The 12,859-nt window shown below is 44.0% G+C and overlaps 1 protein-coding gene across 1 annotated transcript in view; it reads right to left on the reverse strand.

Moving 5' to 3' along the window:
- The window catches only part of GRM4 (glutamate metabotropic receptor 4), a 1,152,011-nt gene that overhangs the window by 189,552 nt on the left and 949,600 nt on the right, over nt 1-12,859 (reverse strand). The window contains exon 8 of the mRNA XM_078644246.1: nt 2,762-3,700. Coding sequence (XP_078500372.1) covers nt 2,762-3,700 — 939 coding nt within the window. The remainder of the gene's footprint in view (nt 1-2,761; nt 3,701-12,859) is intronic.

The raw sequence follows: 12,859 nt of genomic DNA on the forward strand, positions 1-12,859 counted from the left end.
ATCAGCAGAAAACCAGGAGGGACAAAAGCAAAAAGTCGAGGGAAATCACCCTAGAAAGTGCCATTTGCAACAGTTCTTTAGTCACGTTTCCAGAGTTATTTATCCTATCTAATATGCGAGTCTTCCTTGCTTCTTTAATATTTTTCTGATAGATTCCTAATACAGTTGTACAAGTTGTTTTTTCCTCAGTGGATTTTGTGATCCTCCATTTTCGTTCCAGTTTTCTGCAGGCTGTTTTCTTCTTTTAGGAGAGTCTGAGAACCATGGAGAGGTTAGTGTCTTTGATTTAGGATTGCTAAGTTTTGTGGTGGAGGGCAATAGAATCTAGTGAGTAAGTTAAAGCTCGTTCAAAGTAATTCAAAGCCATGCTTATATAGTCATGGCCCCTCAAAGGAGGCAGGGAGAAGGCTGACATTGGTGACAAGAGTGCCACCTTCCTCCAGGGTCTAACCAACCTTGGAGCTGTTACTATAGAGTCCAAACGGTTTCTCCCCATTAACATAAACATGAATAGTGGAGAGGTCTGTCCCTATTTGTGGGGTGGGTGGAGCAATCTACCCATAAGTTAGCTGAGTTAGTAAATACTAGGTCTGGCATGTGTCCTGCTGTATGTGAGGGGCCTGTCACCATTTGATGGAGGCCTAAAAATTCCAAGTCAGAAACCAAGTGTACTGTGTCTGGATTTGATATCACTTCCACGTGATGATTAGCATTGTCTACTGGAATGAAACTGTTCTGCTGCAAGAATGTGTGGCACCAGGCAGTCCATCAGCTTTGTACAAAACATTTTTTTGAACCAGGGGGACAATAGACTAAGGTGCCCTTCCAAGTTGTTTTAGAAAGTGTCTCTAGTTTAAAAATAATCATCTGGACCCAGTCAGCAAGAACTGACTCTAATAATGTGATTTTCACTGTATTGTGCAAGGCAATGGCCATGTCCCCGCTGGTTTTATATTGTCTGTCGAGTCTGGTTAGACTGTAGTCTTTGGGAAATGCTATGGAGATCCAGGGAAGCACATCTGAATGAAACCATGTTTTGGTGACAAAACATATGTCTAGTTTTTTCAGTATCCAGAAGGTCCCATAATTCCAGGGCATGTTTTGGAATGGAGCATACGTTGAGGTAGAGACCAGGGGCCAGATGTATCAAGATACACTTTTGCGATTCTCTAATAGCGATTTTTAAGGAATCGCTATTTGAGAATTGCAAAATGGTATGTATGTAGAAATTCGCTATTTTTTAGCGATTTCTTAAAATTCCTTAATTGCGATTAGCAAATTGCTAATCGCAATTAAGGAATAATTTCCCATACATTTCTATGGGCCAGGAGGCCCATAGGAATGAATGTGAAATTATTCTCAATTTGCGATTCGCAATTTGCTAATCGCAAATTGAGAATAATTTCAAGGGTGCAGGGGTGTCCAAAGGACACCCTGTTGCACCCCTGAAATAAGCATGGGTACACATGTGATGCACATACATGCCCTAAGGGCATGTATGTGCATCACATGGCATTTCAAAAAATGCTAAAATTGGCATTTTTCAAGAAATTCGCAAATTACCACCAACTTGAAGTTGGTGGTAATTTGCGATTCCTTAGGGACAATTAGCAATTTTTTTTTGCATCATACATTGCATTTAAGGAATCGCAAATTTTGCGATTCCTTACATGCAATCGCAAAATAAGGAATCGCAAATTTGCGATTCCTTATTTTGCACTGAAATTTGCTACATACATACCATTTTGCTCAAATGAGTTCGCAAACGCCGAAATTCGCAGAATTTCGGCGTTTGAGAACCCATTTGAGCTTCATACATCTGGCCCCAAGTAACTGAGGGGGTTGAGGGAGCTGTGAGCCAGCAGAGTTGGGAGTTATTCGATGTGCTGCACAGTCTGTATTAGAAGGTCCCTTCCTGTGGATGCTATTGTTTAAAGGGTTACATTTTTTCTGATGGGTAGTGGGAAGGTACACAAAGATACGTATTCACAGGTGTGAGGGAAATCATGTTCTAAAGGTAATGTCATAGTGCATAGTAGTCTGGAGACACGAGCATGAGTGGCTTCTTCTCTGATGTTTCTGAGATCCACACTGGAATCTGATGTAGGAGACATTCTCTGTCCATTTTAAAGTGTGAAAGGCAGAGTCCCCGGCGGCGGTCAGGCACGGATGTGTGCAGACGGGCTTGCCTTCACCGCGACATTCCTTACATAGGCTTCATTATGCCTAAGAAGGGTGAATTCTAAGAACTAGACCACCCACCGTCCTAAAATGGAGACCTCTAGAGTCCATCGAAGTCTCTGCTTTAAAGGTTTACTTCCCTCCGTACAACTGGCACACGTCTTGATGGACCAGGGAAAAAACAGGTAAATGTGAGATGTTGCTGCTGCTACAGATAGTGATTAGTAAGTAGCCCCTGTTTAATCACATATAAACTTGTGTCATCCGAAAGCCTAATTACAGTGACTTTGTGCGGGGGAACTGACAAAATGCTTATGTGGCAACCAAGTAAGCCAGATGCCTCGGTGCAGGAATAAGCCGAGATACAGCCAGGGAAATAAAATACAATTCGACGAGTAAAACAATAAATTATAACTTGAAAACAGTAAAACTGAGCAGGATTAAAGCATACATCAAAAAAGGCATAAGAGACCTGTGAGGTACAGGATAGATCATTAGATGTGCTCTCTCCAGAGTCAGTAATCGTCAGCAATAGAAAGTTGCAGAATCAAGGAAAGGGAAAGGCAAATGATGTGCTTACCTTCTCTGCTGACTGAGACGTCCCAAAGAAAATGGGGATGAAGGCCAGCCAGACAATGCAGGTTGTGTACATGGTGAAGCCAATGGGCTTTGCCTCGTTGAAGGTTTCTGGGACCCCACGGGTCTTGATGGCATACACAGTGCAGGTCACCATGAGAACCATACTGTAGCCCAGCAAACAGATCAAGGACAGGTCAGAAATATCACACTTGAGGACCCCCTGAGCAAAACGTGGGTCCGCAGTCCGCTGATCCTCATAAATGACGACAGAGTGGGAAGGATCCACAATGAACCAGATACAGACCCCCATGAGTTGTAAGGAGATAAGGCTGAAAGTGATGACCAGCTGAGAGGCAGGGCTGATGAAGCGTGGGGCGCTCACTGACTTCTTGCCCTGCTCAAAGATGCGGTAGATGCGGTTGGTTTTGGTCAGTAAGGCGGCGTAGCTGATGCTCATGCCCAGGCCCAAGAAGATGCGCCGCAGGGAGCAAATCCCTTTGTCCGGCTCTGCGATCATTAGGAAGGTGGTTGCATAGCAGAGGAAGATGCCGGTGAGCAGCACATAGCTCAGCTCCCGCCCCGAAGCCTTGACGATGGGCGTGTCATTGTAGCGTACGAAGGTCACTATAACAAAGAGGGTGGCAATGATCCCCATGATAGCAATGAAGACTGGTACCACTGCCCATGGCGAACTCCACTCCAGCTTGACGATGGGAATGAAGAGGCAGGCAGTGTGGTTCTCATTTGGGCGCATGCCAGTGGAACACACCTTGCAGGTGTAGCGATCTGCCAGATACTGGTAACCAATACAGGGGTCACAGTGCCAGCAGCAGGGCATCCCCTTGACGTACTTTTTGCGTTCACCAGGTCGACATGGCTGACTGCAGATAGAAGTGGGGACCTGGCGCATACCACCTCCAGGCCAGCTCATACGGTCAATCTAGGGGAAAAAGCAGAAATGAGAGAAGGAACAGTAACAAATACAAAAAAAGTGAAGATCATTAAAGAGGTTCCTGACCATGCAGCTGTTCAATAGGAAGTTCTTGGTTTGGTGTTTTCTAATTGTTGTTCTACCTGCCTCAATAACCAACCAATAAATGGACAACGCTCCATTGTTAGCACAAAAATTACCCCCTCGTACACACTCTCGAAGTGATTTGTTGTGTGACCCGGGCAATGTCCTAGGACATCCATGTGCACTTGGGAACTCACCGCGTTCAGCGGTCTATCAAAGGAAGAAGGTCGACATAATCATGTGGCCCTTTTAGATACAAGACCTTATTAAAGCATATCAGTCAGGGCTTAGCAGATTGTCATTAGCATCCATCACAGTCAGTGCTCCATTAAAATATCTTATCCATGTCCCACAAGGGATATAAGACCCGTGGTCTCCCCCACATGCAAATCTCCACCCAAACATCTCTGTCAGGCTCCGATTCATTTTTGCTGGTGCCCCTGGCACTCAATACTCCATAAATGGACTTCCATTCTCTACAAGCAACACCATGTATTCATGTGCATCACAAGCAAGCATCAATTATAAAAATCTCAGCAGTCCCTTAGAGGGAGCACGAGATCATGGACTTCCAACACATTCAAGAATCCATTACAGCGTCGCAGACAAGCCCTGGCACTTGTGACTTAGCACCCGATGCTCCATCAAACAAACTCAACTCTGCTTTAGGAGAAATGAACGGTCATGGGAGTTCATTACAAGCAAGGCTCCATCAAAAGATGTCAGCTGAGCCACGAATCACTATACGGTAAACAACTATCGATAGTGGACACCCAGATAGTCTTTAAAAACCCACTCACTTCTGTGCCTCAACTGAGACACTCCTCCTAAGGGGAGGCTCACAGAGCCTTTCAATACCAGGCCAAGGCTTTGACCCGGAGCCAGGGAGACAGATCCGCGCCCTCTGCCGTCAACAAATACTGGGCCTGGGGAATGAGCTGTAGATCCCTGTCCAGGTCTGAGGGAGTAAGAGCTAGTTCTCACCCTGTGTGGAAACTATGATCCGCATCCCTCAACATGAAGGAAGCACTCAGACCATGCCCTGTTTATGGGCTGCCAAAAGGTTCTCACTTTACCCTTTGGAGGAGAATCCTCACTAGCTTTCAATTTCATGGAGAGGCTCATCTACGGATTCAAACCATGGCCCGGGAGGAAGGGCAGGTTCAGTTTCCGTCTCTAAAACTGATCTGTCAGAGAAGATGGGCTCTGCTTCGTAAGGACTGCTGCCTCCTGGGCCCACTGTCGCACCCCCGGCATCACCTGGCTGCTGTCTTGGCGGTTGCACAGGAAGACAAATGGCGGATGCAAAAGCTAGAGCCTGCCCTTCTTATCCACTGGGAATTTCTCTGGATGGCACATCCTTACATCATTTTCGTTTTCTAACTTAGATTTTGCCCCACCTGTTACACATGTTAGTACTTGTCATGTCAATTACCCAAACAGGGTACTGCAATATAATTCATAATAAACTATTAGAGGTGCTATTGATGTCCACTTTGTGGTAAGACGTCCTTAATCACCCTTAACTTTACAAATTTTACAGAATTTCATTATGCAAAAGCTATAAAATTCACGGGTCTTTAAGAGTATTATGAAACACAAGCAATAAGAACACCTGAGGGATGATGGCAATGAAAATCCATCAAATAAGTACAGGCACAAATAAAAAGCACCCTCTAGCACCAACACGCTACAGTCACAGATACATTCAGAAAATGTTTTCAGGCTACAGTTTTCCAACAAGTTGGGCTCATTTTCTTTCAGTGTGCGCAGTGCCCCCATTCCAGGAGGCGTGTGACGTCACACCCCTCACCCGGTCCCCAATACAAGGTATATATTTTTCAGTGACGAAGAATGGTCCTTTTCACAATGGCGAGGCTTGGGTATTCCAAAGTAGTGTAGCCCACTATACGTTAACAAACTTCAGACATCATTTAAGATAATAGTAAATCTAGGCTTTTTTGTTTACAGTGCTTCTTTAGAGGGGATGCTCCAGAGAGTTTGGGATGAAGTTCTCTTTTGGAGCATGGTTAAGACTGATGTGCATAATATGAGTGTCCTTTTGAAATAACACTGACAAACTAAAGTGATGGACTGGAATGCTACTAGAACAATTTACATAGGTTTACATGGGTTAACATACACATTTTCTCCAGTTTTTGATAAAAGCAGCTCATCAAACACAATTTTAAATATTTTGAACAACAGGTGGGTTTTGATAGCATGGCTCATTGGGTTTGTGTCTATGATGTATGTTACTGTTACAGTCTGAGCCTCATGACTGGAGCTGGGTGAATCTTCTCCTTTCTTTTCATTTCATTTCATTTCCATTTTCTTCTCATTTCCTTTCTTTTCATTAAATTGTAATGGAAATCCGAGAATCTAATTTGTCTCACTCTAATTGATTTCACAATACCCAGCCATTGTGAACCAGTGCTTTTTCTGTCTTTCAATCAGTTTTATTAACAGTTATTCTTCAAGTAAAAACAGATGGGATTCTTTTTAAAGTTTTGCCTACCAGACAGCTCAAGCTGTCAGGCTGCAAAAACGTATTGTGGGCTTACCAGTTACTTACACTGGGCTTACAGCCTGCCCAGAGCTTCTGTTGGTTGGCTTTATTGCAACGCTTCTTTGTTTGCCTCTTATTCAGTGGCTTGCCTTACTCTTCTTGTGTTTGTCCCTCACCTGAGGTACATCCTCTTCACAATGTTTTAGATTGGCTGACGTGTTTGATCACGGCTGAGTTTTAGGGAACTACTTTTTTCTTGTTGGTTAATCACTCTCTGAGAGTGCATGTATTTTCCGGCTCTGTTCTTTATGTGCTTCTCCACCCATCCAAGTATCCTCCCCCATGCTCTGTGTGTCTCTCCCTCATGTGCTGCTCGCTCTCAAATGCTTTTTTGATCTGCCAATCTCCACATGAGCATGTTGCTCTCTCCTAGTGTGCTGCTTTTTCCCATGCTTTTCCACCAGACTTTATTTTCATTTTACCCCCTCACCCACGTCCCTCCACCTGCCCCCCGCCTGCTCCTCCATTCACCACAACCTGTGGTTCTTTTTTAAAATACATTTAAAACATGTTTGCAAGGCAAGGTAGCAGTACCTGCGGAGAGGAGTGGGTTAGGGGATAAATCAAAAAATATAGTCTGGTGGAAAAAAGAAGGGAAAAGCAGCAAAGGAGGGAGAAATCAATGCTTTCACAGCGAAAGGCCTTATTACCACTACGGTGGGCCGGCTATTTTGACTTTGGAGGTCTCGGAGTGGGGCGGCGGCAAGGCGGCCCCACTCCAAAGACTGCCAAAGTCAAAATAAGGCTCTAAATGTTATGTGACTGTTCAAAAAAATGACTAGCTGCTGCCGTCTCCTCCACCTTAAAGAAAAGCTCTTTCGTGCTAGGTAAATTTCATTTTTTTTTTATTACCAATCCAGCCTGGAATGGCAAATTAAAAAAAAAATCACTTTGTGCGCTTGTGTTATGATGTATCATTGCGCCTTTTTTGTTTTTTTTGCCCAGAGCTGCACAATATTATCCCAAAAACTTTTTTTGCCAATGTTGCACATCTTTGGCAAACAACATAGACAAAGTCAATAAGTCTAAAATACAAGACCTATTAGCTTTCCCAGTGCTTGATACTCCTTGCAGTACAGGCAGAAGTGTTTTTCCTTACCTCTACGTGGAAAACTTACTTCCTTTGCCCTGGTAAACAACATTAAAAATTACGTAAATCACAATACGTTAACCATTTAATTGAACACTCACATAAAATGTTGCCTTAGTGGCAACTGTGGAACTGCTATGAATTAAGGATACACTTAACGAGCATTTGCCATTCCAGTAGGTCTCGCTGTTGGGACCTGCTGGCTTTGTTAATGATTTTTGGTGATGTTGAACAGCACAGATGAAAAGCAATACCTTTGGCCGGTTCTGTTCAGCATTAGCAAAAAACGTAACAGGTGCAATGACGCCGCCGTTGTTGGGGGTCATGTCATTCTCTAGGCGCGCACATCTTTCATCATGTATGAACAGACACACTTAGAGAATAAATCACGTCTTTTTCTTTTATTATTTATTGACTAACCTACGATCAGGCAATACAAAAATAAATTGTAAGTGCCAGAAAGCACTTTTTCGGAAGGCTAGCAGTTACATGCCGCCTGGACCTCAAACAAATATACATTTAAAAAGTACCTTTTAAAAACAGAACTGCAAAGGTGGGGGCAATGGAGGAGTGAGTGCACGGTCGGATTGGGGGAAAGCAATAGAGAGCGGGCAGGGGCATGAGGGAGAGAGCAACATAGGAGGCAGGAGAAGAAGCAGTGAAGCGAGACCGCACCATGGAGGTCAGGGGAGAGGGACCCTGAACAAAGAGCGAGCAGCCCGGGGCCGAGAGCTTCAACACAGAGCACTGGGAAGGATACTTTTTGTTAGCAGGAAAGAGAGAAACACACCGAGAAGAGAGCTAGAAAAAGACAAGCACTCTGATGGAGCACTAAACCAAAAAGAAAAAAGAAGTTCCCTAAAGAGAGCAAATGAAGGACAAAACACAGGCAGTCAAGAGGATGATGAAAAGGCTATGCTGCAGAGGACAAACAATCACAGAATTCACAAGGGCAGCCATCAAATAATACGCAAAAGGAACAAATGATGGACAGAATACTGAACAATGCAAACATTTGTCCCCAGTCACAAGGATCTGGGTTTAATCATGGTTCTTTTGCTCACAACACCACCCCAGTTTGGTACAGTTCTCTGTACTAGGGTGAATGTTTGACACTGTTCAGCATTCTGCCCATTGTTCCTTGTTCCTCTTACTTCCTTTAGATCCCGTCCCTCTGCCCCTTGGTTTTCCCCGTCGTTGCGTGAGGAAAAGAGCAAGTGTAAGCAGCTGGAACGTAAATGGAGACAGAACTTCGATCCCTTGGCCAAATTGGCGTACAAAGCTGCCCTGAATAAATTTCGCAAACTCTTACGCTCTGCTATGAGAGTTTATTTTTCTAATCTTATTCAACAGGCGCAGAATTCCTCTAAAACTCTCTTCTCCATTGTGAAAGATTTTGTAAACCCCCCTGCTTTGAAATCCCTTTGTACCCCCACTCAAGAGCTCTGCAATGGACTGTCTGATTATTTTCAGGAGAAGATAGTTAAACTCTCCTCCTCCTTTGCAGTGACGACTCCTAATCACCCCGAAGATCGCCCCTGTCACCTCTCCTGCTCTCTTAATTCTTTCAGTGAGCTAACTCCAGATCTGGCGTTAGTTTTGCTACGCAACATTAAGTCGGGTTCCCCCCTGGACTTAGTCCCGGCCAAAGTCATGGGCATTCTTGCCCCCATTTTAGTGAACCCGTTTCTTTCCATCTGGAATGCTTCTTTGTCGCGCGGCCAGTTCCCCTCAGTGTGGAAACAGGCTAGGCTTGTCCCCATATTGAAAAAAGCCGGTGCCGACCCTTTACTATTTAGCAACTATCGACCTATTTCACTCTTGCCTAAACCTGCCAAGATTCTGGAGAAGGTGGTACAGAAACAGTTGGCACTGTACCTTGAGTCAAACCAGCTGTTGCACGACTCTCAGTCCGGCTTTAGAACCGGCTATAGTACTGAGACAGCGCTGCTTGAAGTCTCAGAAATCATCAGGGAATCAGTGGATAGGGGCGAGGAGGCCATGTTGGTCCTCCTCGACCTATCCGCTGCTTTCGACACTGTTTCCCATAAAAAACTTACCACCCGTTTACTACAGCTTGGGGTTGGTGGGACAGTGCTGGCCTGGATCACTTCCTTTCTGTCCAGCCGTTCTCAAAGGGTTACGTTGCACCCTTTTGAATCTGAGGACAAACCCCTCCTGTGCGGAGTGCCCCAGGGCTCTGCTTTAAGCCCTTTATTATTCAATGCTTATGTGGCTCCTCTGGCCAAGGTAGTTGAGTCCTGGGGTGTCAGGGTGGTCTCCTATGCTGATGATACTCAGCTTATCTTTTCCTTTCGAGACCATTCTGACTCCCTCTTTTCCAACTTTAGAAACTGCCTTGGCAACATCTGCACTTGGATGTCAGCCAATCATCTTGCCCTCAACACCGATAAAACGGAGGTCCTTTTTTTCAGCAAAAAATCCCCCCCCCCTGCAAACCTTTGGTGGCCTACTATCTTGAATCCCCCACCCACTCCTGTTCAAGCAGCTCGTAACCTTGGTTTTACTTTTGACAACTCTCTGTCTGGAAGTGCCCAAGTCAATAAAGTAGTAGGGGCCTGTTTCTCCAAATTACGTATGATCAGGAAAATTTTCCCCTTCCTCCCTCAATCTTCACGCAAAACTGTGGTCCAGGCACTCATCACCACCCACCTAGACTATGCTAACAGTCTATATGCAGGTGCCCCCCTCTACCTGATCGACCGTCTGCAAATAGTTCAAAACGCGGCAGCCCGGCTCATTGGTAATATCCCCGCCCGTACTTCAGTCAGAGCCTACCGAGAAGAGTTTCACTGGCTCCCTATTCTACGACGCATTGATTTTAAAATTTTGACCCTGACATTTCGTGCTATTCATGGAATTGGCCCGTTCTATCTGAGAAAACGTCTCAAAATCTCTGCTTCAGTCAGGCATCTGAGATCCAACAGCCTTCGTCTACTGATGGTACCAAGATTCAGGCTTTCTCGGAGCGGCGGCAGATCTTTCACCGTTACTGCCGCCAAGCTCTGGAACAGCCTCCCACTTGATCTCAGGTTTTGCGAATCTGAGCCTGCCTTTCGACGCAAACTCAAGACCTGGTTGTTCACCAAGCGTTAGGGCTTGGTATTATCAGACCATTGTACTCTTCTAGTCCCTCTGTAGGATATATGTCTGGTTTTTTCTTTAGGGGGATAATCATGTAAATCTAGCGCCGGGACACCTCCGCCGGAGGTAGCTGCGCGCTCTACAAGCTTCAAATAAATAAATTGTTCTTTTTTGCATCAAATAATAAGCAAGCAAATGAGAGCGATGATAATGGCAAAGAATGATAAGCAATTGGTGTGTTGTAATCTTCAATAATGTCTTTGCTGTCTGGTAAGCTCTACTTGCAAACAAGCATGAGCAAAACCAATAGGTCTCACCTATTTGAACTATTGGCTTTGGCAATGATTTCTAGTCATGCATGGGTACTGAACAGCATGGCTAAAACTAATTTTTAGAAAGTGTTATGATGTGGCCAACATTTATGTGCTTAATTTTTTTTAAAAGGGCAGTAACCCTGGCCGCGTCATAGCGCCTGTTTTTATTATTATTTTCTTCTGTGTGCTTCCCATCACCCCTCGCCTGTACTTTCCCCCACCTGCATCCTTCCACCTTGTGTGTTGTCTCGAACTCCCAATCACGTCCCCTTTCTTGGAAAAAATGATGAGAAGTGGGAGAGTGAAAGAAGCGCACTGGTAGGGTGAGGACAGGTGAGAGAGCATGAGGAACACACGGAAAATTGCGGTGGGCGGGAGGGATGTGTCAAGCACATGAGTAATCGAGGATGAGTAGGAGAGGCTGAAGCAAACACTCAAACTATAGATGGCGGGCAAGAGGGATTGTGTTAAGCACATGCACACAGGCGGTTGGGGCCTGGGACTGGAGAAGGAAACAAAAAAGCACATGGACCACAAAATGTGGGCGGAAGGGGCTGTGGGAAGCACATGCACAATAGAGGGTTGGCGGGAGGGGCTCCTCGGGCATCAAGGAAAATGATGAGTGGGCAGGAGAAAATGGGGGATAGACATGGGGAAAAGCATGAGGGAAATTGTTAGAAAGCACACACACTCTTGTAGAGTGCTTCAACAAAAAGAACACAGAAGTGCCAGAAAAAGTGAGCTGTGAAAGACATGATAATGTGTCTATGCTCTGGGTGAGTACAGTAAATAAGGGAGTGAGGAGCACACGTGATATGGTATTTTTCAATTTATTCTAATGGTGCTGCAACTGCTAAGGTTCGTCACGCCTGTTTTAGAGAAAGCTAAGTTAAGATGAGTACTGAACTCATCCAGTTGCGCACTGTGCACTTGGTGTTGATCCTACACCTTAAATATTTGAATTTTTACACAATTTCAAACTATGTTAAACAGTTATTTATTTTCATAATCTGTTTCTATGATTAATTCAACACAAATTTCATCTTACAATCAATTTGCTTATTCAAAAAGCCATGTAATCACAATACTTCATTCAATAACATTATATCAATGTTTTAACAGTTCATCAGAAGTCAGCTGTTTTTGCTCCTGGCCCAATGCATTTCGGTACCCTTTGGTACCTTCATCAGGGGATGATCTAGAAAGTAAAAGGCATAGTGTAAGAGTTCTGTTGTTTTATGGATGTTAGGGGAGTGGTGTTGAAAATGATGATAACTCATACCTGGTTGATGACTATATTGTGTCAGCTGCAAAGTAATCACAATACTGCATGTTGAAAGAATCTTCTATACAAAACGATCGGTCTGGGTACTGTTGAATGCTAAAGTCTTACCTAATGTTAAGTATTGCCTGAATCTCATAAGGCTGTGGGAAAGATGAAAAGATGCCTTAAATAAAACCAACTTCCAACTTAATCTGAACTTAAAAGCGATTAACATTAGGTAAGACTTTAGCATTCAACAGTACCCAGACCGATCGTTTTGTATAGAAGATTCTTTCAACATGCAGTATTGTGATTACTTTGCAGCTGACACAATATAGTCATCAACCAGGTATGAGTTATCATCATTTTCAACACCACTCCCCTAACATCCATAAAACAACAGAACTCTTACACTATGCCTTTTACTTTCTAGATCAGCCCCTGATGAAGGTACCAAAGGGTACCGAAATGCATTGGGCCAGGAGCAAAAACAGCTCATTTCTGATGAACTGTTAAAACATTGATATAATGTTATTGAATGAAGTATTGTGATTACATGGCTTTTTGAATAAGCAAATTGATTGTAAGATGAAATTTGTGTTGAATTAATCATAGAAACAGATTATGAAAATAAATAACTGTTTAACATAGTTTGAAATTGTGTAAAAATTCAAATATTTAAGGTGTAGGATCAACACCAAGTGCACAGTGCGCAACTGGATGAGTTCAGTACTCATCTTAA

The sequence above is a fragment of the Lissotriton helveticus genome, chromosome 5_1, assembly GCF_964261635.1.
Source record: "Lissotriton helveticus chromosome 5_1, aLisHel1.1, whole genome shotgun sequence".
NCBI classification, from domain to species: Eukaryota; Metazoa; Chordata; class Amphibia; order Caudata; family Salamandridae; genus Lissotriton; species Lissotriton helveticus.